Source organism: Eucyclogobius newberryi, unplaced genomic scaffold, assembly GCF_026437365.1.
Source record: "Eucyclogobius newberryi isolate DKJ021-1_F unplaced genomic scaffold, fEucNew1.0.hap1 SCAF_2, whole genome shotgun sequence".
NCBI lineage: Eukaryota > Metazoa > Chordata > Actinopteri > Gobiiformes > Gobiidae > Eucyclogobius > Eucyclogobius newberryi.
In genome coordinates this window covers 19352636-19375294 of record NW_027315834.1, presented here as the reverse complement: position 1 = coordinate 19375294, position 22659 = coordinate 19352636, and the positions used below count along the sequence as shown (strand labels likewise).

At 41.2% G+C, this 22659-nt stretch overlaps 5 protein-coding genes across 7 annotated transcripts; 1 reads left to right on the top strand and 4 right to left on the bottom strand.

The window, feature by feature from the left end:
* Window positions 1–1248: 1248 nt before the first annotated feature.
* On the bottom strand, window positions 1249–5121 carry zdhhc12b (zDHHC palmitoyltransferase 12b). Its single transcript, XM_072454119.1, has 5 exons — window positions 4745–5121; window positions 4405–4544; window positions 4249–4341; window positions 1659–1825; window positions 1249–1589 (listed from the first exon to the last, which is right to left on the bottom strand). Exons 1-5 carry the CDS (start codon window positions 4839–4841, stop codon window positions 1274–1276), a joined length of 813 nt encoding a protein of 270 aa, XP_072310220.1. The 5' UTR covers window positions 4842–5121; the 3' UTR covers window positions 1249–1273.
* Window positions 5122–5638: 517 nt separating this feature from the next.
* On the bottom strand, window positions 5639–7622 carry cfap73 (cilia and flagella associated protein 73). Its single transcript, XM_072453859.1, has 7 exons — window positions 7467–7622; window positions 7252–7384; window positions 7078–7170; window positions 6821–7012; window positions 6150–6371; window positions 5910–6071; window positions 5639–5826 (listed from the first exon to the last, which is right to left on the bottom strand). The coding sequence occupies exons 1-7, from the start codon at window positions 7505–7507 to the stop codon at window positions 5737–5739; spliced, it is 933 nt and encodes a 310-aa protein (XP_072309960.1). The 5' UTR covers window positions 7508–7622; the 3' UTR covers window positions 5639–5736.
* A 278-nt stretch (window positions 7623–7900) lies between these two features.
* On the bottom strand, window positions 7901–10413 carry uap1l1 (UDP-N-acetylglucosamine pyrophosphorylase 1 like 1). The gene is made up of 9 exons (XM_072454117.1): window positions 10072–10413; window positions 9718–9922; window positions 9443–9618; window positions 9200–9372; window positions 8943–9136; window positions 8700–8840; window positions 8434–8619; window positions 8266–8332; window positions 7901–8140 (listed from the first exon to the last, which is right to left on the bottom strand). Exons 1-9 carry the CDS (start codon window positions 10349–10351, stop codon window positions 8078–8080), a joined length of 1485 nt encoding a protein of 494 aa, XP_072310218.1. The 5' UTR covers window positions 10352–10413; the 3' UTR covers window positions 7901–8077.
* Window positions 10414–10770: 357 nt separating this feature from the next.
* Window positions 10771–19097, bottom strand: slc25a25b (solute carrier family 25 member 25b). Of its 3 annotated transcripts, none has more exons than XM_072454114.1 (11): window positions 18367–19097; window positions 14652–14778; window positions 14451–14538; window positions 14285–14320; window positions 13807–13918; window positions 13574–13732; window positions 13348–13500; window positions 13164–13271; window positions 12522–12689; window positions 12276–12426; window positions 10771–12201 (listed from the first exon to the last, which is right to left on the bottom strand). In XM_072454114.1, the coding sequence occupies exons 1-11, from the start codon at window positions 18694–18696 to the stop codon at window positions 12020–12022; spliced, it is 1614 nt and encodes a 537-aa protein (XP_072310215.1). In that variant the 5' UTR covers window positions 18697–19097; the 3' UTR covers window positions 10771–12019. The 3 variants fall into 3 exon arrangements, with proteins under 3 accessions (XP_072310215.1, XP_072310217.1, XP_072310216.1); XM_072454116.1 differs by lacking the exon at window positions 18367–19097 and adding an exon at window positions 16486–16758; XM_072454115.1 differs by lacking the exon at window positions 14285–14320.
* A 1502-nt stretch (window positions 19098–20599) lies between these two features.
* On the top strand, window positions 20600–22573 carry naif1 (nuclear apoptosis inducing factor 1). The gene is made up of 3 exons (XM_072453614.1): window positions 20600–21234; window positions 21323–21376; window positions 21460–22573. Exons 1-3 carry the CDS (start codon window positions 20796–20798, stop codon window positions 22005–22007), a joined length of 1041 nt encoding a protein of 346 aa, XP_072309715.1. The 5' UTR covers window positions 20600–20795; the 3' UTR covers window positions 22008–22573.
* The last annotated feature ends 86 nt before the right edge of the window (window positions 22574–22659 follow it).

Below are 22659 nucleotides of genomic sequence, written 5' to 3'. Positions count from 1 at the left end.
AGGGTTGCCTTGTGAATATGACATGACTTAGTTGAATTGCTCCGTTGTAAATTTTTGTGGATATGAAGGTTATATCACTATTGCCCCAAGTTTACCGTACTCTTAATATTTGTTGAATATGATAGTTTGTTGAAAACAGGATCTGAATGTCTTAATGTTTTTGTACTTTTTAAAACATACATTTGTGTTTTCTATTTGAAGGAAATGTAATAAATTTATAGTTGTTTGAACACAACTTACAGAAAACATGACTTTATTGTGTACAGCCTGTTGAAAGTAATCCACATAGGATTGCATACATAAGTTTGATACTGTAGCTGTAAAATGTCACATGACACATTTATTGCTCTATTACAAAGTCTATTGCACAAGTGAGGAGCAAAAAAGTTAGCTTTTGTCACAATACAGGTCAATAAAGATGTACAAACAGCAAAAATTCACAAAAGATTGTATAGCGTGTATGTATATATATATATATATATATATGTATATATATATGTATATATATAGTTAATACTGTTAACTAAAACTCAAATGACTTGACATGTGCTGTCGTGACACATATTCATGTGCAATTACTGTCGGGATCACATGCAATGGTATTTATGTATTTATTTGTCTATGGGAGTTTTTATTTATTTATAGGAGATCTTCTACTGAAAGTGTTTTTCAGACTTCCTATAAGTGATCTGTTCTTCTGTATCTACCTCTGTATCTACCTGCGTTGCACCAATGAAATTTCCCCATGTGGGACAATAAAGGAATATCTTATCTTATCTTATCTTACATTACCACGTTACCACACAGCAGTTAAACAAATCTTATAAGAATCAGATTTTCAACTCTACACTAGTACAAAACCCCCTAAAAAGATATGATGTAAACTTCCAAACAGGTTAACAGTCAATTTATTAGATAAAGAAAGTAATAAGGAGCATGTGATAACTGTTACGGTTTAAGTTTGCCAATGAGACTCAAACATGAATTCACACATGTTATAGGTAAAGTTTTTTTGATCTACAATAGTACCATTCAAAGTGGGTCTAATCGAACCACTGGGAGAGGACAAAACTCCTGCTGGCAACAAAAGAAAGCATACAATTGTAGATATTCACGCTGAAGGAAAATGCTAGATAATTCATATTTACAGCATTATGGCACATTAGCACCGATGCTAAGTAAACTGCAGAGGAAAACTCTGACAAGTCAAGTGTGCTTAAAACCATTTTAAAACAGTGTTCTGAAAAGCTGGTTGTACAGTCTTTGAATGGTGTTAAACCTGGTCACTTCCCTCCCGGAAATACACTTGCTCCCACACCACAGTGGTCCAAACACAGAAAAAACCCCAAAGGTTGAGGAAAGCTCCTCGGTCAAACGGGTTTTCATCTGCTCCACAGTGCTTGAGGTACGAGATCCGGTGCCGAGACATGAATTCCCAAGTGGTAGTGTTGAGAGAGACTAGATAGAGATGTGAGCCAACCAGCAGCAGAACAATAAGAGACAGCACAGCCACCAGCACAGCCACCAGTAGCAGCATGCCATTGGAGCGCAGCCACAACTCCCAGGTAGGTCCGTAACTGAACCCTGTCCTAAAACAAAAGAAGGATCATCAACATGCTGGCAAAGTTAACGTAAAGAGTTAAAATAAGTAAACTCACAAGGCAATGTGCAGTCCCCACAACAGCACGATCAGTTGAACGACCAGGTAGAGCACAAACCAGCGGTGGTTTCGCTCGCCAACACAGTTCTCGATCCAGGGACAGTGATGATCATATCGCCGCACACAGTGCCGACACGTCTGGCAGTGCTTTGATCTCATAGGCTGCTGCTTAACAAATATGAATCACAGTTACAGCTGTTACAGCTGGCAGTGAGCAAAGCAGTAACACCTCAAATACAACATAACTTCAACCTTTCATCCACTTCTAAAAAATAGTTGATTTCGCTGATTATTTGTAATTGCAGGCCTATATCTTTACTGCCTTTTCAGACATGAAAAGACATAAGACATTTAGAAAAAGCAAGTTATTTTGTGAACGTCATTTGAGCTTTAATTGTTTCAAATCTGGTTTAAGAGCACACAAGGTATCTAATGTTTGCTGACAAAGATTAACCATTTTAATATTGTTGGATATTAGTGCAAGAATCAGAATTCAATTATTGACCTTTATTTGACCAGGAAAGTACCACTGAAACTTTCAGGAGAGTCCTGGCCCCAGAGTGAAGGAGCCTTTTGTACATGTTTTTAGTGGTAGGGAAACCAGAGCACCAAGAGAAAACCAACCCCGACCCAGGGAGAACATGCAAACACAACACATTAAGGCCCCACGCTGCCCGGGAGTCGAACCCAGGAGCTTCTAAGGCGAGAGCACTAAATTTGCCGGCAAACACTTTTAAAAGTAAATTAGTTATTATTAGGCCCGAGCGCCACAAGCTGGCGAGAGGCCTATTAATCTCGTAAGGCCGTGCGAAGCACGGCTGCGAAAGTGCGCACGTAGTGCGCACGAAATCGAGCGCGAAGCGCTCGCCCACTTCCAAACACTCACTAACGCACTCCTCCACTCATGCACGCCCCGTGCATGGTAATTAGTAGTAGGAAAATGGAACATTACCGTTGTAAACGGGCGAAGCCCGTGCAAAAGTGCGCACTAAACGAGCACTTTACATTGAGATGACGACCGCAAGGCGGTCGTCATCCCCATATAAAGCACTCATTTGCGCTAAGTACCTCACGAATACGTTCCCCATCTCTTGCATGTTCCGTGCATATAAGCATGTAATGCAAAAATTGAACATTATTACTGTATAGAGGGCCAAAAACACAAAGTGGGCGGAGCCCACTCAAAATTAACGAAAGTACCCGTCAGTGACCAGGGACCCACACCATGAGGTAGGAAAGCGCGAGCGCTTTCCGAAAATGTATAGTTTATGATATTTGGAAAATGGGAAACATTGTTTTCGTATCGGAATATTATTCTTTCTTTCTTTCTTCTTCTCGGGACCAACCCCCCTATTTTTCACCCAGTGAACACAGACGAAAAGTCACAAAAATTTGCAGAAATCTCCCAAATTTAACATTTCTGACGTTTGCGCAGATAAAGTCCGAATTGCGTCAAATTAGAATCAGTTGTCAAACTCTTTACCCTAAACCTACTTGAAGTGAAATAAATTAATTTGGAGCCACAGCGCCCCCTACAGATTTTATATGGAGGTTAAATATTTAGTTTTGCGAAATTATATGAAATTTGACACACAATTCAATTTTGGCCCCATCAAAAAAGTCAATGAGACCCATGTCATAATTGTTATGGCGTTGCCGTAACGATGACCGAAACCTTCCATGTTATTCCAATGGGGAAATCGCCAGAACATGTTTACACTTTAGACTTTCACAAACTCCTCTTAGGGCGTTAGACATATTAACCTGAAATTTGGTGAGACTCATCTTCAGGGGTGGACCATCAAAAGTTATCCACATTTTTATTCAAAGAGTCACGGTGTCTGTGCGGCAAAGCCGCACATTTTGCCAAGAATTCAAAATAAAATAGCTTTTTGATGGTAAAACAAAGGGGAGAAGATGATTTCTGTATCCTTCTCCTGTAATGAATCTTAGAACTGAATGATAAACTGAGTTCATAATCCAGCACTGAGAGAAATGTAGCCTGGATTAACTGTTTTCTACAATTGAGAGGAATATACTTTTATATATCATCTATCAGATTCAGCAGTAGGCGTAATAAAAGGACAATTGGGGCGCGTTAGCGCCCCCTCCTCTTGCGGCGTGGCGGCGGCGTAGCGAGGGCCGATCATTGCCGCTTGCGGCTATATTTTAATTATTATTATTTTATTTTTATTTATTTTTTCATTTTAAGAGCTTCATTGTCATGTGTCTGAGCACTAAATTAAATTAAACCAGTCTTTACCATAAAACAAAGGTCTTCAAATAACCTTTATCTATACAGCTCTCTTAATATAAAAAAAAAAATTACGCAAAGTGCATTAAAACCCACACCTTGTATGTATGGTTACTACTGAAAACAATGCGTTTACAGCAGCAGGGAGCTCTGTAACATATAACTCTGCTCTGAAGCTGGGTAGCTGTCATTCTATACCTCTTTGGAATCCTAAACATTCTATAGGACGGGAGTTATATTTCATTACTACAGGTAAACATGTATGTTAGACATTTAACATGTCATACAGACAGTTTGACTTAATGTAATGTGTGCAGTTTTAAAGACAGCTTACCTGGAGCAGACAGTGGCCACAGCGTCGCTGGCGTAAGGATTTTGAGGTCTGTGGGATCATGTCCTGCTGCTCCTCAGTCACTCCCAGTGAAAACTGACATGAGAAAAACATCGTAAACATTAAATATGATGTAGTTTTGGTGTAAGTTCATCTCACCTGTAAGTCACTATCATCAGAGAGGATGAAGCCTGGATCCATCAGAGAAACTGCAAAATACAGCAGCACTGACACCAGCACAAGCAAGACGAAGAGCACTGGCTGGACCAGCTGGCCCGTCTCCTCCTGCTTTCTTAATTCTGATACCAAAAAGCACAAACACAGTATTCATTCACTTATGACCCTTCCTGATCAAAATATACCGTGGAAGTGACTTTATTGTATACATGACAATTGACCCATGGCCTAGTATGTATTTTATAATTAATAATAGGAATCTAAAAACATCAGTCATTATTACGAGGCTACATTAGTGTCAAGACAGAAGAATAAAGCTCACCTGTATCATGTAGAAAGAGTATGAGCGTGATGACCCATGTCAGAATCACATGGGCTGTTCTAACCAGAAATCCCGAACCAAAAACATTTTTGAACATGGTCCTAGCAGCATATTACTGTGTCCATCACTGTGTGGGAGCGAGGCCCGACAGGACACGGACACATGCACACTGCAGTCACAAAAACACTGTGTAGAACTAATGCTACAGCAGAAAACCTAGAGACACTGTTGTCGTTTGTGTATCGGCGCGGTTTGCGACGGTCCTCGGCTCCAACAGTATCATTTACGCGCCAGATAAGCTAACTTTAAACTATTGGTAAATAAATATCCATCAAATATCTAGAAACTCGAAACACGGTTCTATAGATAAATGCGCCGACAGAAAAAGGCTAAGAGTCTCTTTTCATACAGCGTAAATGTGTTTGTGTTATTATCGTTCCTTCACAGGCTCGACTGCTATTGGCTGAACGGGTCACGTGACTCAACATTACCGTAGCCTGGAGAGTCATAAAGCTTCAGCAAAATAAAATAACAATACAGCAGACTACAAATGTATATTTTATTTTCGATAGTCCAACTTCTTTTTCTTAACGTATGTAATGTATTTAGGCCACTCTGCATTTCCTCGACTGTTTCAACATTTAATTTAATGCTTGCTATATAACTACATTAAGTTACTGGGATTAGCTGTGATTAGATAATGCTTGCACAATTAAAGAAATGCCAATCAATGTGCATTGTCCCTGTACAAAAGACTGTAGAGCCGGTCTGGTCGTGTCGTTTGCTGTGGGTTCGGTGCAGTTTGTGAAGTGTCCAGCAGAGGGCGCTCCGGGCCTGGTCGGGCGGGATGAAAAAAAAAGACATTGAAATTCTGAGAAGCAGAAGCAGAAGGGACACTGACACTGTTTTAGCTTGAACTTTGACAATGAAAATGAAGCTAATATTGTTATACATTTGTCATTTTGTACAGAGTGTTTGCAAGTTGCTGGAGGTCACTTGTTCGAGATGCCAGACATTTTTGGTTCTTTAGTAGATGAGTTTTGATTCACAATGTCATCGTGGTCCAGAATAAATTCCTGGATCTGGAATGAGAATTTTAATTAGATATTGCAATTCATCTCCGTTTTGGAGAGATATGTGATTTTTGTGTGAGACCAGAACATACCTTCTCCAGTTGTGTGTTTGTATCATTCTCATCCACATCATTTACTCCATTGTCCAAAGAGATGCCAGTCAGTTCATACAGGTTGAGAGTGGCCATTTTTATTTTCCCCAAAAGAAGCGTTTTCTTTGCAGCTGTTTCCTCAATGTGATTCCATTTTTGTTCCTGATAACAAAACAGTGGGAACTGTGTAATATTTTTATTTTTACTAGTTATAGCCATATTAAAAATGTGTTTAGCTACCCATGAGAAAGCTTCTGAGCGTGTTCTCTCTAGCTCAGTTTGTAAATGTGACAGCTGATTCCTCCTGTGCACCATCATGAAGTGACTTTGTTCCTCCAGTGTCAAAAGTTCTGTCCTCAGTTTATTGATCCTGCCCTGATCCCTATTGTCCCTTTGAGAGAGCTGGTCTCTGAAGTGGAGAAGACTCTCAAAATGATCCGCCTGCTCCCGCACTTCATCAAACTGCAATAAGCGTTTAACACTGTAAATGTAAATAAGACTGGAATACAGGGCAAGTTCATGATTTTGTAGTTAAATCCCGGTGATTGAGCCAAATACCTGTTTAAAAAAAAAACATTATTATTATTATTATTTGGTAAGGGCAGTTCATGTCACTGAACACACGAAACACAAAGGCCATGAACTAATTTCCATCCGTTGTTCCAGATTCACTCCCATTCATACAGCAGCATACGTGGACACTGGAGGCAAAATGTGTGAAGTGTCTTGCCAGAGGACACAATGACAGTGTGCATCACCTCCCCCCTATGGCACTTGGCATTCCAGTGTTCTCCCAGCCAAGTACTATCCAGGCTCATCCCTGCTTAGCTTCAGAGATCTGGCACGATCGGGCAGGACAAATTGACAAGTTGAGTATAGTCAAATTGAACAATTTAGGTGTAAAAAGTTACCTTGGATAGTTTGACCACTTGCTCCAGAAAGTCATGAAACACAGAAAGCTTGTGCACTTGCAGCTCCAGCTCAAGCTTCATTTGCTGCAGTAGCACAAACTCCTCGGCCAGCCTCCGTCTCTCAGTCTCCAGCAACAGAACCTCCTTGACTTTACCCTCTGCTTTCTTTAACATTTTATCTGCAGCTTTGGACTAAACAGAATAGCGTTGCATAATAAATTTAGTTATTTCAAGTAAAGGTAAAAATGTCAATTTACCTTCAGAAATACATTATGGCCTAAGTGTTGTTTCTTAAGCTGAGCCATTTCTCTGTGAAGCACATCTTTGCGTGACTTTATGCTTTCCAGGATCTTCAACCAAAAGCATATTGTTGGCCCGCAACACCATTATGCCTAATTCTGTAATTATCCTAAATCATCCAAATCACCAACCTTTTTGTACTCGTCACATTTTGAGGTTAGCCTTTCTTCATCTTGACACATCTCTTTTATTTCTAAGAAACCTTTGCTCCAATCAAAGACACCAGTTTCAAAGATTGCAAAGCTGTCCCTTGCAGAAAATGAACTGAAAAACCAGCCCCAAACCAGAAAGCACATAATAAGCTGTGATTGACACACTAAAATACTTGCTATCAAAACAAAAATACCTTGCTGATTTGGGCCATAGATTGTCGTCATTGGTAGACATGGCATTCCCTTCTGGTTGTTCAAATCTTTAACTTGGCTGAGCTGCTGGGGTAAACCAAAGAGGGCTCCTCCCACTGTCACCATGGTGATGCCATATCAAAAGACAAGTCTCACATTCACAAAGGTTGACCTGAAACAAATTTTAAAATGGGGCAGTACTTTTGATCATAGAAGCAAGACTGGGCCAAATAGTTAAGTTATTACCACAGATTAGTCATAATATTATTTACCTCTATTAAATGAGTCTTTACTTTACAGTTCCAGCGTTGTAGTTCAATCCATACACCAGCAGCAAACAGTGCTTAAACAGACTTCATAAACACAACAGATTCCCCAAGTAACATCCATTGCCATATGATTCATACATTTATTTATTTATTTATTATAGTTAGATAATGTCCAGATTACAAAAAAAGATAATTATGCATACAACAGTGTCTTTTGTAATTTGCTTAGCACTAATTGAGATTCCTTTATCAGCATCTACATATTTAGGAACATAACCTTTAATGCAACAACACTAATTAAATCTGAGTTTAGTGGCACAAAGGAATACAATATAAAAAGGGTTTTATTGCTCTTTGTCCAGAACACAAGGGGAGTGATAAGTCTTTCCTTTCAGCTTCTCTAGATCCTAAAAAAAAAAAAGTAAAAATATAAAATGAAACAAGTTATAGGAAAATATTTACAAACAAAGTATTTTTATTTTTGGTTAAAATCACTTCAACTAGTAAGTGTTAGTTAGAGAACTAATCTCACCTCTCCAAAGTAGGACACTAATGGAGAAATCTCAAATTTAGCCGGTGCATTGATCACTGTTGACTCACTACAAAAAAATAAATAAAGCAATTAGGAAACCTGACTGAATGGCCTGTATTATTAGATGTTTAAATACATTTGTTGGAATAGATTTGTTGCTGCACAAACCTGGCAGTGAGAACAACAGCATTTCCATCTTGGTCCAGTACTGTGGCCCCAGCAGCAGCGGCCCAGCGACAGTGCAGGTGCAGCAGAGCATTTCGGGCTGTAGAGGGACTGTCTGTAGCTGCTCCATCAGCGTTTTTAAGAGGCGAGAACTCGTCCTCCCTCACAACCTCAAACACCACAAAGCTCCTTCAACAAACATTGTATATGTATTAGTTTTAATAAAGCAAGACTATAGAATCATAGTAGATCTATCATGGGACACATACTTGGAAAAAGGAAAAACATCAAAAACAAACTTTTCCATTTTTATACCGTTGGGTTTGGTCGGTTTGACTTCATTTCCACATTTGTCAACAAAAGGCACCTTCTTGATTGCAACATGCTCCTTTAAGTGTTTTTCATTATTCCTGCAATAATAAAATGCCATCCAAAATGATGAGTGTATAATTATGTACCGATGTCAACAATATAATCCTATTGTCACTGTATATTGACATTGGATTTCTTACATTGTCAGATTCTGCAGGAACTGTCGAGTAAAAAAGTGATTGCAGATATTGCCTGCGCTGTAGACCAGTTCTCCAGAGGGCCCTCTGAGCTCAGCTGTGGCCTGTAGGATCTCACTGTACTCAACTACTTGAGCTACCCCCTGCACCCTGCACACAACGCCCACGGGCTCCGTGGGGGACACCTTCTCCACCACCTGATCACAAGGGGCTGTATAAAGGCTGTTCTGTACCTACATGTTGTTAAATTGAAGTCATACCTTGGCTCCACAGTCAGCTTCTTTACTGACACAGAATCCAATGAACACTGGGTCGGCCATCTTGACCAGGATGTTGTCTACACAGTAGACATGCAAATACTCCACTCCTCTTTTCTTCATGTCCTCCAGCACATTGTTGTCCACCAGAGCCTGGTATAGGCCACCATTCCCATCTAATTAAAAAAGACTGATATTTGTTAATTATTCTTTATTCCACTCTACTATGCTGTATAATGAACAAACCTGGAGCCATGGCAATTTTCCCTTTTCCCTGAAGGATAACTTTGCCATCAAACGTCACTGCTGGGATCATCCTCTGCTCAAACATGTTGATGTTCACAGGGTCAAGGCCAAAGTAGTTATTTTCTTTGAAGAACTTCTCAGTGGGGGTCAATGTAAACTCACTTGTCATTATGTACCTGAGGGTTTTCAACAGTCAGAGCAAAACGTGATATTACTTTACTATTTACCATTTTGTAATCTAGATATGAAGCATATCATGTTTCTGAGAATCATACCATGGTACAATACATTTTGATCCATGCTTTGCTTCTGCCAGTTCTTGAATTTTGTGAAGGCGTTCAGCCTGAATTTGGTACAACGTTTTTCCACTGGGCAAACCCACATTGTACATCCCTTTGGGATACTGAACACCAAGACGTGTCCCCTGCCCACCAGCGAGAAGAAGAACCCCAACTCGATTCTTGGAGATATGCAAAAGTCCTGCAATTGACGGTAAAAAGCAACTAGCATAATTCTTAACATGCCACTCTGACTCCAATGTTCTGAGAAAAAAAAAACATCTAAAAAAAGTGTTTATTTTCATGTTTAGTAAACGTAAAAGTCAAACAAGTGAGTGACCTAAAGCCTACCTTCATTTTCCCAGTGTGCCAGGAAGGTTTTGTCACTTTTCCTCGCGCTGCCTATAAACTCGGGGGGCACAGGCTCCATGAGGTCGTCCAGACTGGCCGCTACAGAGGCTGCGGCCCTGGCCGCCCCCTCACAGTGGCCCCTCAGCCCGGACACATCCAACTGAGAAAGCTCTTGGAGAAAAACATCTCGCTCGGCTTCATTTAACTCCGACCAAAATTGGAGAACGTGAGCCTGATCCGCGGCGTCTAAATGTAGTTTGACCTCCTCCAGAGACAGCATTGTTCTGTCGGTGCTTTGTCCGCAGAATACAACAGAAGTGCGGGTAAAGAACGCAGACGGACGCTGGAGACGGACCAGGCTGAAGGAAGTGACACTTCAAAACTCGTGACTGTGGCTTTAAACACACAAATATGTGCTCAGACAACTCCTGGAGAGAAGTGCCTTTATCAGCGTTTCTAACCACGAAATGAAAGCTTTTAACTTTATTCTAGCGTCACAGCGAATCCTTGACAACAGATTAATCTGTTCTGTTCGAAAAGAAGCCAAAAGCAGAAGGGACGATCCCGTCCTTGGCACGCTTTGTGTCTGAAATGTTTTAAAGTAATAATTGTATCATGTATTCAGGTTTGGACTGGGGTCTGCAAAGTCTGCAGCACAAGCAGCTCATTGAAAGTTAAAAAAAGAAGTAAACAACAACTTTTTCAAATTCTTTATCTTCGCCAATACACAAGTCATTTGTGTCAACCTTTCATACATCATTTATGCAATGTATCTATTTACACAGCTAAATAAAATAAATACAAATATATAGCTATCTGCATTTTTCAAACTAGATAATATACTTCTGATCCAGATTGATTCGTAGGATATCAGGAGTATGTTGCAATATACAAAATGTAGAAAGTAGTCAGGGCCATGGCACAGAGAGAACACTGGCCCTGAAGCTCTAAGCAAAGCTAAATGGAGATGTTTTGCCCAATAAATGAAGTCACACTTGTGTTACAGAAGAGGTGGTGTAAGCTAAGGCAATGCACAGACTGAAATGATACAGGATCACTACTGATGAACCACTTCAGCACCGTCTACAGACTGGTTTAGTCTTCAACCTTCTTTAAATAAATAACAATAAATATTAAATATATAAAAGATAAAAAAGACAAAGCAGTTATCTTAAAGTGCATTCAATGTCCCAGACTTTGCCCTTTTGTGTTAGCACAAATCACTGGAGAAATTGGACCATAAGACAGTTGTGTTGGTAGTGCTTTCCCTCTTCCTGCTGGTCTCAAATATGTTCTACAAAAAGAGTCCATCAATAAAACTTGGTTTGAAGATCAATAGTTAAGTTTTGATATATTTGCTGTATATACAAATTAAAGAATGTTCTTAAAATACAAAAAAATAATTGTATGCAGAGATGCAATTTTAACATGCTTAATTGGAACGAACATTACACGTACATTTTGGCCCTTAGAAAAACATATGGAAATAATATTTATTAATACCGAGAAAAAAAGTGTTCATCATACTACTTATTTTTTAAATATAACATAATATAATTATAACAGACTTTGTTTTGGATGTCTCTTAATGCGAGGAAGAAAGAACTGTTTCAAAAAGTATGTGAAGCACAGGTTATCATGATGTTGGAGTGGCGGTTAGTGTCTGCAGCCCGTGACAACTCTAGCACACACCAGCATTATCAGTGGCACTCACAGTGCACATTACTGCTTAAACATGCAGGTCTCCACTTTGTTTTAAATGTAAACATTTCTCAACTATGAGCTGCCAAGTCTTTCCAATTAAAAGGCTAATACTATCATCTTTAACTTATTCTAATCACGATAATGATTTTAAGGATTGCAATCAATCATCAAAACAACAAATACTAAGTACTTTAAAATATGCAAGCATTAGCAAAACAGAACCCATATCCTGACATCTTTTCCCTCACTTAGTCTGAACCCCTAATGTTTTCTTGATGTGCTCGTAGACCACGTAGCTGATGCAAACGGATGGAATGACCTTCATAAAGTTGGGGGCCAAGCCTCGGTAGAGTCCCAGCGCGCCCTCAGTTTTTAGGATATGTTTGAACAAGGTTGTCATGTTCATTTGGGGACCTCCACCAGTAGCTAAGAAATAAGAGAACAAATCAGAGTTAAAAGTGTCGTTATTGAGCTAAATCCTCAATGTTTTTGTCACTGACCTTGTGCTTGCATTCGTGTTCGCACTAAAGCTAAAGGGTAGCTCGCTAGCTGGCCACAAGTACTAGACATAGTGCCACAAGCCAAAAGCACAAACACGCCTGGATCAGGACTATCTATGGCATATCGCTGCAGCCAAGAATTCTTTAAGGTCTGTGACAAGAGTAGAAGAGTTGCATCAAATATTATATAATATAATATCGCATAATATGTGCTACACATGGTGATATTTTCATTTCATAACTCACCTCATACACAGCTAAATCGATTCCAGCATATGGGATGATGCCCAACATGTTCGGGACATAACCTTTGTAAAAAGCAATCGCTCCTTCTTTTTTGAAGATGTTTTTCGCACAATCTAAAATGCCTTTGTATTGACCCGTTTTTCCCAGAGCTAGACGCGTCTTCAGAACCTACAAGACACAAGATGTTTCTTTCAGGACAATAAAATGCACTTTGGTCACCTTTATATATTTGTATATCGAGTAAATTAATGAATACATGTGGACATTCGTATCCTGCACAGACTTGACAAGTGACTGCTTCAGTCAGTGTAATTTAGTGGGTCTTTCTCACAGGTTTTGTCCTTAACTGGGATTAGTTTTGGGTTGGTTCTGCACTGGTCCTGGTTTAGTTTTAGCCTTGGCGAGTTTAGTCCCAATTTTGACATAGTGTGGGTGAGTAGAGTGAATGCACCAACAATTAATTACTTTGAGAGTTTGTTTTTCATACTTGAGCACAACTGAAGGTCAAAAAGGAAGCAACATTACTACAAAACAATAAATACAAAGATTAAAAAGTAGGGTTAGTCACCAATTATCGGGCACATATTTTGATTCGTGGACCTTATCAGAGGCAGGTTAATCTGGATGAAACATGTGATTTACCTCCATGGGATAGATGCTGCTCTGAGCAATTACCCCGGCCAGAGAGCCTGCCACAAACCTCTCTGGGATACCCAGAGTTTCCTGTTGACTTCCAATCAGTCGTTTAATCTGAAAATTAAGATTTATCAGTAGTAATAATCTATCTAGGGAGGATGGGTCAGGTTGAAGGGAGTATGAAGTTAACCTGCTCATAGGCCATAAACTTGATTGCTGACTCGGGGGCAATTTTTATAACATTCATGCCATTGCCTCTCCACAGTGACCTCGTGCCACCTTCTCGAATCATCTGTAAAAAACCACTGGCGATGTTCATGCTGTTTCTCTTGGAGGCGTGAACCTAAAGGTGAGGGGGTGCTTATTTAGTATTGCATTGTAATACTCAATGTTTTAGCCAGAGCTGTGTATTTTACCTGCATGAGTACTTTGAGCCTGTCCAGAGGGGCAGTACATGTCCGAGACACTGCCCCTGCTCCTCCTCCTGCCACAAGGATGCGCCACAACAGGCCTGTTTTCTTCTCCTCAGCCGTGAATTCATCTGGAACAATCAAACTCTCCCCAACATCAAAAATCTTCAAAAGAAAGGTGCATTTATAATGTCACTGACTAAGACACATTGTAATATTGAGCAGTAACAGCTGATTACAGTGGAGTGTTTCCAGTGCAGGATGATCTCAGGGATGTTGTCTGCTGGATGCAAAAGGTGATAATCTCGCCACTCATTCCAGTCAATTGTCATTGTGCCATTTTTATCCATACTGGGGAATAAAGCGAACATCAACTGTCACAACTGTGCATTTTCATGTTTATTATTTAACATGCAGTGCATTTTCATTTTCATTATTTAACATGCATTTCATTGTGCTTTTAGACCCAGTTTGATAAAAAAGATGAAAAAGAGTTTGATTAATATTATCAACATTAGGGCGGAAAAATATTTTGTGAAATAACATATATAAATAAGATTAGTTCTCCATCTCTTTTTCCTGGTAGTGTCACCTGGATTTTTTTAGTTTGTTTTAATAAAAATAAAAACCTAATGGCATTTGTCTCATTATTTTTCAAAAATAATGTAAAAGGGTAAAAAAAAGGTTAGCTCAACAACTTTAAAAACTACAACTTACTACAAAATAGGGGCCCAGATATGGCCCCTCCTTATTCTGACCAGACAGTGGAAAGATAGACACACAGAGGGTTAGAAAACCAGACAATGAGCTGGACAAAACTAAGGGGAAAAGTGGGACAGAACTGAATGAGAACAAAACATGATGACAGGGTGACGTTTTATACCTTTTAAGAATCTGATCAGCCTGTTCCTCAGAGATGTGTACACCGAGATCGCACAGAGACTGAATAATTTCTTGAGAATCAATTTGTCCTGAGCAGTCAAAAAATGAACATTAATTACATTATTGGCATTTAATTTCCACCTAGAAAAATGCTATACCATCATTTTTCAAATGATGGTATAGCATTTTTCAAATGCTATACCATCATTTTTCTTGTCCAAACTTTTGAAGACGAGTCTCAATTTCTTTTCATGATCTCTGAGGTAATGCACGAACTCATAAAAATCCAGCTGCCCATCCAGGTCTTTGTCTCCGGCTTTTACAATTTTCTGAAAAAGAAGAGAATGTCTCAGTATGAAACACTGTATTGGGCGTTTAGATAAAATGTGACAATAGTAACATCCAAAAGTGTACTTTGTCTGGAGATTAGTACTCTACTGTATAGTAGTGGCTTGAAACATAATTCACACCCAGGAACTTTTCCACAATTAGTCACGTCACGACCACAAACTTAAATAAATTGTATTATGTTTAGAGCAAAGCAAAGTGGCACACATTTGAGAAGTGGAAGGAAAATTATACATTATTTACAGATTTAAAAAAACAATACAAAACTGAAAAGTGCAGCATCAGCTGCCATGAGTCCATACTTTGTGGAACCATTTTTCACTGCAATTACAGCTGAAAGACTTTTTGGGGTTTGTCTCTACTAGGTTTGCACACACACTGACATTTTGTTCATTCTTTGTTGCAAAACAGCTCAAGCTCAGTCAGATTTCATGGAGAGCATTTGTGAACAGCAGTTTTTAGATCTTGCAACAGATTCTCGATTGTTAACAGCCAGAGAGCGATTAGATGTGGTTGAACCATTTACCGTAAACTGTATCTTTGGAGTAACCTTCAACTCTAATCTGACTTTCAAAGTCCATGTAAAATGTCCAATGTTATCAAATTTTAAACATATAAAGGCATCATATGGTATTTAGTCATGTAACCTATTGTCTTACAACATGGTCCCACACAAATGAAAGTATTTTGAAACCCCTGAAGTATTTGTTCAAGAAAACCTACATTATCATTATCATAACATTCAAAGTAAGTACAACATTTTGGATTTTGAAAGTTATCAGATGTTCCTGGATGTCTGTTTTAAAGTTCTAAATGGACTTGACTCCCCACCCTCAATGGATTTTACTTGTAAAAAAAAAAAGTAGACTTACAGAATGATGCTGCACCACCATGTTTGACAGTGGGATGGTGTGTTCAGAGTCACGTGCCCTGTTAGTTTTCCGCCACATGTAGCATTTTGATTTTTGGCCAAAATGTCCTGGCAAACTGCAAACGAGACTTCTTATGGTTGTTATTCAACAATGGCTTTCTTCTTGCCACTCTTCCATAAAGGCCAGATTTGTGTAGTGCACGACTAATAGTTGTGCTGAGGACAGATTCCCTGTCCACCTGAGCTGTGGATCTCTGCAGCTCCTCCAGAGTTACCATGAGCCTCTTTGTTGAATCTCTGATCAAAGCTTTAAGTTTTGGTGGACGGCCATGTCTTTGTAGGTTTGTAGTTGTGGTATTATTCTTCCATTTTTGGATGATGGATTGAACAGCGCTCTGTGAGATGTTCAAATCTTGGAAAATATTTTTATAAAACTAAATCACGTATGTGCCACTTTGTGTTGCTCTTTAACAAAAAGTAGAGGTTCTGCCCCTCTATAAAAGCCTTTTCCCCCCCAACTGTCTGGAACAAACATGAAACAACCATGAGCTTGTTATCCAGCTGATCCATCAAAGAATGGCCTTAGTGAGAGAGATGAACTGGAGTCCAGTGCTGACACAGACTGAACTCCTCAGAGCTCATGGGCCTAAAGTCTGAATGCTAGTTTTTGTGCAGCTACACCATTATGCAACATTACATTAAAAAAACAACTGCATTATAAAAAGTTGAATATCACAAGCTCTTACATTTGAATAACAATACTGGCCCTAAAGGCACCCACTTGTGTCACTGACGCTGCATCTGTGGTGTGTCTTACCAGTTGAAGATCTCCAGGTGGAGCTGTCATTATTACTAAAGAGTTCTTCTTTGAGATGGTATTGCTCTCCTCCTTTTCACTACTGTCAGCAGGCTGCTCCTCACCGTTTCCAGTAGAGTCTTTATCTGTGCCTCTTGGTTTACAGCCAGCTCTCTTTAACAGTCTTTGCTCTAATAAATTCTGCATCCTTTACTGCATTTAATACACAAACAAATACAAACTAACTTAAAACTCACAGCATATTAAAGCCTCAAGAAAACCATTACTCCTCAAACAGATAGCGCCAGAAGAGACCATGAGCTGAATACTGAACCAAGACTCGGACATTTGTAGCAAAGAGAGCTCTAGAAACCTGCATCCTCACTGCAGCCCAGCTGGACCAATCCCGGACTCCGATGCTCCGAGGTCCTGCTGTAGAGCAGTGGCACCAGTTACTGGGCCAATCGAATGAGATGCTTGCGAGCCATTACTTCAGGGCCATAAAAGAGAGGCCGAGAGGGAGGGGATGTGATGCAGAGGATTTCCCTCATAAATCTGCTTAGTGATGCTGAAATGACCAGGAGTCATCAGCAGCAGCACGTCAGCGAAACCCCTGCTTTGAAAACTGCTCTCACTTACACCATGAGTACATCGATGGCATTTTGAAAACACTCTGAGAAAATAATCTGTTAAGCATCCATGAGTGCAATACCTCTGTTGTTTATTTATGTCAATTATTTATTTTTACAGTGGAACGTTTCAGAATTAGAGACCAGCCTCCAGCACCAGCCTCCAGCACCAGCCTCCAGCACCAGCCTCCAGCACCAGCCTACAACACCAGCCTCCAGCACCAGCCTACAACACCAGCCTACAACACCAGCCTCCAGCACCAGCCTACAACACCAGCCTCCAGCACCAGCCTCCAGCACCAGCCTACAACACCAGCCTCCAGCACCAGCCTACAACACCAGCCTACAACACCAGCCTCCAGCACCAGCCTACAACACCAGCCTCCAGCACCAGCCTACAACACCAGCCTACAACACCAGCCTCCAGCACCAGCCTCCAGCACCAGCCTACAACACCAGCCTACAACACCAGCCTCCAGCACCAGCCTACAACACCAGCCTCCAGCACCAGCCTCCAGCACCAGCCTCCAGCACCAGCCTACAACACCAGCCTCCAGCACCAGCCTCCAGCACCAGCCTACAACACCAGCCTCCAGCACCAGCCTACAACACCAGCCTACAACACCAGCCTCCAGCACCAGCCTACAACACCAGCCTCCAGCACCAGCCTCCAGCACCAGCCTACAGCACCAGCCTACAACACCAGCCTACAGCACCAGCCTACAACACCAGCCTACAACACCAGCCTCCAGCACCAGCCTACAACACCAGCCTCCAGCACCAGCCTACAACACCAGCCTCCAACACCAGCCTCCAGCACCAGCCTACAACACCAGCCTCCAGCACCAGCCTACAACACCAGCCTACAACACCAGCCTCCAGCACCAGCCTCCAGCCTACAACACCAGCCTACAACACCAGCCTCCAGCACCAGCCTACAACACCAGCCTACAACACCAGCCTCCAGCACCAGCCTACAACACCAGCCTCCAGCACCAGCCTACAACACCAGCCTCCAGCACTAGCCTCCAACACCAGCCTACAACACCAGCCTCCAGCACCAGCCTCCAGCCTACAACACCAGCCTCCAGCACCAGCCTCCAGCACCAGCCTCCAGCCTACAACACCAGCCTCCAGCACCAGACACCAGTGTAAGGTGTTTATAAATTGAGTTATGGGGTTTTCACACGAGTGAATATCATAAAATGCACTAGAGGTCAGAAGTCACATTTGCTCTTCCAGCCCTATCCCATGTTTCCTCACGTTCACTTACCATCAGTTCATGTTCGGTGCGGTGGAACCCCAGTTTCTTCAGCCCAATGGTCAGGTCATTTATACAAATGCCCCCATCTCCATTAACATCCAGGACTTGAAACAGCACTTTGAATCTATGTTCTTGCTCAGGTCCTCCACAAATGTCACAGCAGTAGTTTGATAAGTAGTCGCTCGTGTGCTGTCCAGTAAAAGGTGGAGGTACTTCAGAGGGGTCGTGCCCACCCCCTCCTGCCCCGGGATCAGCCCCAGAGTACGGGTCACCGGCTTGATATTGGCAGAAAACATTACCAAGTATAAGGGGCATTAATGACCGTCGCTGGTGCATCATACGTGCCGAGCCTTTAATGAGTCTGATCCGCACGTCACATGATCCAGGGATTTCACTGGGCTCGAAACGTACACACCAACAGCACTAATCAGCTCTATTTTATTATTAAGAAACAAGCCACGTATAGCAGTTTACAGCGGAAAACACCCGGTCCAGAACCTCGTGATGTACGAGTGTAGCGCAGATGCCGGTGTCCAAGGCGAAGACAAAGATGAACCGACAGACGAGCTCCCGGTGACTGTGCGGTGACTTACAGCTGCGATGTACAGAAGAAAGCCGTGGTTCTTTTGTAATTTCAAAATTGGTGGGAAATGTTCACAATATACGTCGAGAAGAAACGTTTTCCAGCTCCGTTAACGCCGCTAACCCAGTGAGCGGCAAGTCCGAGATCACGTAGTATAACGCGAGACTTAGATGGCCGGAGCCAGCAGCCAGGGCGGGCTCAGGTCCGGGCTCCGGGACCGAGGCACCGGGCTCAGGCTGTGGGGCTCAAGGGCTCCAGACTCCAGTCATTTTTATAATATTATCTATAACACTGATAAATGGTTGTTTCATGATATTCCTATACATGTTACAATGATTGCTTGACCAGCCAGTCACAACACGTTTTGACAGACTTTACATAACCCTTCTGCATTTGAACAGAATGTAGTCAGGCAAGTAAAATGAGTGATTACATAACACATTAGGTAAGTTTATCTGAAGGAATAAAGTGAACAAAATAATAGCAATCAACTCTGTCTATTCACTTATTAAAGATATTTAATATTGTGTTTTTATTTACTCTGTATAACAAATATTTTTTTCCTTGGTGTGCATTTTTCTTTCTTTTTTAATGCATCTTTTTGTCACTTGTCTTCATGTCAGTTTTATGTTAATCAATTAATGTATAAACTAAGAATGATTTATGCTTTTTCCAGATGCCGGATAAAGAGCAGGAGGTTCTGAAGTGTCAGCAGCAAAAGGAACAGTAAACGAATTCAAAAACTGCTGACCTTTTTCTCTTTCTCTATTTTTGTTTTTACATTGTGTTTTGAATAAGTTACATTTGTAAATCAAATGTAAATTATTATACAGTACAATGATGCTTTTCTCACAGTTGGAGTTAACTGTTGTTTGTTTCTCGAACACTAAAGAGACAGACAGTGGAGTAGGTCTTCTACATGTGTTTGGGTTGAACCTCACCAGGGCCACATTTACCAGAGGTCACGCACACAGCAGCCTTTACACCAGAGAACCAGAGCTAAGCCATGTAGGGATTTGGGACAGTTCGTATTTGGGACAGTTCAGGTACATCTCTGGGTGATGGATGGCTCTGTTGTGACTTTTGGGCATTGGGGCCACCAGATCAGCCCCTTCATCCACTCAGGTTTGTCACACAGATGGAAGCTGAAGAGTTGGGCCAAATATCAGCCAAATTAACCACTTGAGAACAAAAACAACCTAAAATCTGGAACTGAAGCAAGTGTAATATAGAGCAAACTAAGGGAAAGTTTGGATAAACCAAACAATATAAAATATCAAAATTAGATGGGATTGGCAAATTTGCATTTTAGAGACATTATGGTAAAAGTAATGTATTTTAATGTATTTTACGTTTAGATGCTTAATATTATACACAATCAACATTTTTACTTTAAGGTTTACTGGACAATAATAGTTTATCGATAGATTAAATCCCTCGTCACTGAGATCTGTTCTGTACAAAGCCTTATAGGGGCCACCAATAGATCAAATCAAAAATATAGTATATAATACATAATTTCGGATCCCACAGCTCAGTGCCTTCTCCAATGACAAAAAAATGAAAAAAGTAAAATTGGCCTGATCCAAAAGTGCGGTCTCTCGCGAAATTGAAATACTTAACCAATAAGGATTCGGGTTGTTTCGGGGTCTGCTTAGATCTGGACCAATGGGGGCACTTCATATATCCACTAGAGGCTCGTGGGCGGGCCTATGACTCAGCTACGTAAGCGTCGTTCAGAGGAAGAAGAAGCCGATTCTGGAAGCCATTACGTTGCGCACTTAGATTAAGCAAATCCTAGTATTTTGGCGTACAATACGCACAATTACCTGCCTTACAGCGGAATAGTGTGGGAATGGCATCGCTTGCAAAAAAAAGAAAAATGAATTTCTCAGACCGAGAGATGGAAATAATAGTTGAGGAAATAGAGAAACAAAAGCATACACTGGTTAACCATTTCAATGCTGGTGTCACACACATGGCAAAGAATCAAGCATGGGTGGATATTCTCAAAAAGGTGAACGCTGTGACCACCTGTCCCAGAGAGTTGGCAGAAGTAAAAAAGAAGTGGTCTGACATGAAGACGGAGGTACGAAGAAAAGTGGCCCAAGCACGGGCGGCTATCGAGGGAAACTCCGCGGACTGCACCCCGGTGCCCGTCATCCTCACGGCCATGCAGCAGCGCATCTGTAACCTCCTGGGGGAGGCCACAATCATCAGCATACCTGCGGGGGACTCTGATGCTGAGATCACTTTACCAGTGACCGCCGCGACCGCTGTCACACTCACAGAAAGTAAATTCATTAATTTAACATTTTTCATAGTAATAAAAGTTTGTTATCTCTTATTACCAGCCGATTCTGTTTTAATCCTCTCTTGTAGCTCTACCCGCTGGCACAGCCTCTGTATGTGATGATGACTCGAAGTCTATAAACGGTAAGACTTTGTTCTTGCACAAATTTCATGTACAATAAATTGCAAAACAAAGTATGAATTCACTGTTGCCTGACTTATTTCAGTTGAAGCCACGTACCACTCACTGGAGGAGGCTGGGGTGGTAGAGTACTGCACCACCACAGTGGAGGGTGCCACTTCCACGATGGTGACTGCTGTGGAGGCTCCAGTGGAGATGTTGGCCTCATCCTCTGAATCACCACAACCTCACACTCCAGCCAAACCCCAGGAGCTGAAAAGTCGCATTGCCCTGAACTCGGCCCGCCTGCTGCAGGAGCAGCGTGTGACTAATGTGCACATCAGACAGATCGCCCACCACCTGGAGGGTCAAACCGAGCTGATGCAAATGATGCGGCGTTCTCAGGAGGCACAGGCGTTTGCCCAGGAAAGACAGGCACAGGCTCTAGAGGGGACACAGGCTGCCCTTCTGGCTCTAGTACAGATGCTCAGACCTGCTCTGAAGGACCTGCGCAAATTTTTACAGAGTGGGACTGATGTGGCAAACCCCAGCAGCACTGTAGGGGCTGGAACAGTGGACGGGGCAGGACCTGAGGAGCAGAACAGGCCCAAAACCCCACCTCCCCCCACACAACAAAATGATGGGAAACTGTAGATTTGTGAATTATGCAATGTGCTTTTGTGAAGTGATTTTGTTTCAACTAACTTTAGTTGCAATGCCTAGTTGTACTAGAGTAAGGTTCAAATACCTTTGTAGAATAGCAAACATTTAACAATCTCTGAGTGTACACTTCAGTGGTATTTCATATGGACGTGCAATATAATGGTGCTAGTATCGATATTGATGTTGGGGGATCGTTTCATTTTTCGGTAGTGGTAATATTTATTGATCATGTTTTTTCCTGCAGATTTACATTATATCCAATCCTGTACATGCAAGTTAATTTCATAGTTAGATAATTCAACATAGTTAATTTATTTAATTTAGAGCCTTGCTATGGATTATAAAATATCAATATCGCAAATATTGATTACCTGCCACAACCAGACCAATATCTGTACTGGCTGATCCATATCAAACTGTTCTTAGTATCTCATCTCAAACGTGAGACTGCTCGGTTGTAACTCACTTCTCTAATATGCCACAAGAGGTCGGTGTGTGACTGTCAAAGGTTCAGGCCGCATTTTCACTTGATATTTTTCAAGAATGGTATTAAATTAATTACCCGCTTAATTTGGGGGGGGGGAGTGTTATTCTAAATATTTTCCTCTCCAGTAGGTCAAACATAACTGCTAAACTCAGTGTG

What these genes read in the sequence shown, in the direction of transcription:
- zdhhc12b (XM_072454119.1), bottom strand. Translation starts at nt 4,841, where the DNA reads ATGTTCAAAAATGTTTTTGGTTCGGGATTTCTGGTTAGAACAGCCCAT. An exon ending in CTGATGATAGTGACTTACAG is followed by an intron (nt 4,342 to 4,404) that starts GTGAGATGAACT and finishes TTCTCATGTCAG; the next exon opens with TTTTCACTGGGAGTGACTGA. An exon ending in TGGGGACTGCACATTGCCTT is followed by an intron (nt 1,590 to 1,658) that starts GTGAGTTTACTT and finishes CTTTTGTTTTAG; the next exon opens with GACAGGGTTCAGTTACGGAC.
- cfap73 (XM_072453859.1), bottom strand. Translation starts at nt 7,507, where the DNA reads ATGTCTACCAATGACGACAATCTATGGCCCAAATCAGCAAG. An exon ending in GCCATAATGTATTTCTGAAG is followed by an intron (nt 7,013 to 7,077) that starts GTAAATTGACAT and finishes TATTCTGTTTAG; the next exon opens with TCCAAAGCTGCAGATAAAAT. An exon ending in GCTCAGAAGCTTTCTCATGG is followed by an intron (nt 6,072 to 6,149) that starts GTAGCTAAACAC and finishes TTTTGTTATCAG; the next exon opens with GAACAAAAATGGAATCACAT.
- uap1l1 (XM_072454117.1), bottom strand. Translation starts at nt 10,351, where the DNA reads ATGCTGTCTCTGGAGGAGGTCAAACTACATTTAGACGCCGCGGATCAG. An exon ending in TCAAAATGTATTGTACCATG is followed by an intron (nt 9,619 to 9,717) that starts GTATGATTCTCA and finishes GAAAACCCTCAG; the next exon opens with GTACATAATGACAAGTGAGT. An exon ending in AAGCTGACTGTGGAGCCAAG is followed by an intron (nt 9,137 to 9,199) that starts GTATGACTTCAA and finishes CCTTGTGATCAG; the next exon opens with GTGGTGGAGAAGGTGTCCCC.
- slc25a25b (XM_072454114.1), bottom strand. Translation starts at nt 18,696, where the DNA reads ATGATGCACCAGCGACGGTCATTAATGCCCCTTATACTTGGTAATGTT. An exon ending in GCACCGAACATGAACTGATG is followed by an intron (nt 14,779 to 18,366) that starts GTAAGTGAACGT and finishes CTTCTTTTTCAG; the next exon opens with AAAATTGTAAAAGCCGGAGA. An exon ending in TCGATTTAGCTGTGTATGAG is followed by an intron (nt 12,427 to 12,521) that starts GTGAGTTATGAA and finishes CTCTTGTCACAG; the next exon opens with ACCTTAAAGAATTCTTGGCT.
- naif1 (XM_072453614.1), top strand. Translation starts at nt 20,796, where the DNA reads ATGGCATCGCTTGCAAAAAAAAGAAAAATGAATTTCTCAGACCGAGAG. An exon ending in CGCTGTCACACTCACAGAAA is followed by an intron (nt 21,235 to 21,322) that starts GTAAATTCATTA and finishes CCTCTCTTGTAG; the next exon opens with CTCTACCCGCTGGCACAGCC. An exon ending in TGACTCGAAGTCTATAAACG is followed by an intron (nt 21,377 to 21,459) that starts GTAAGACTTTGT and finishes GACTTATTTCAG; the next exon opens with TTGAAGCCACGTACCACTCA.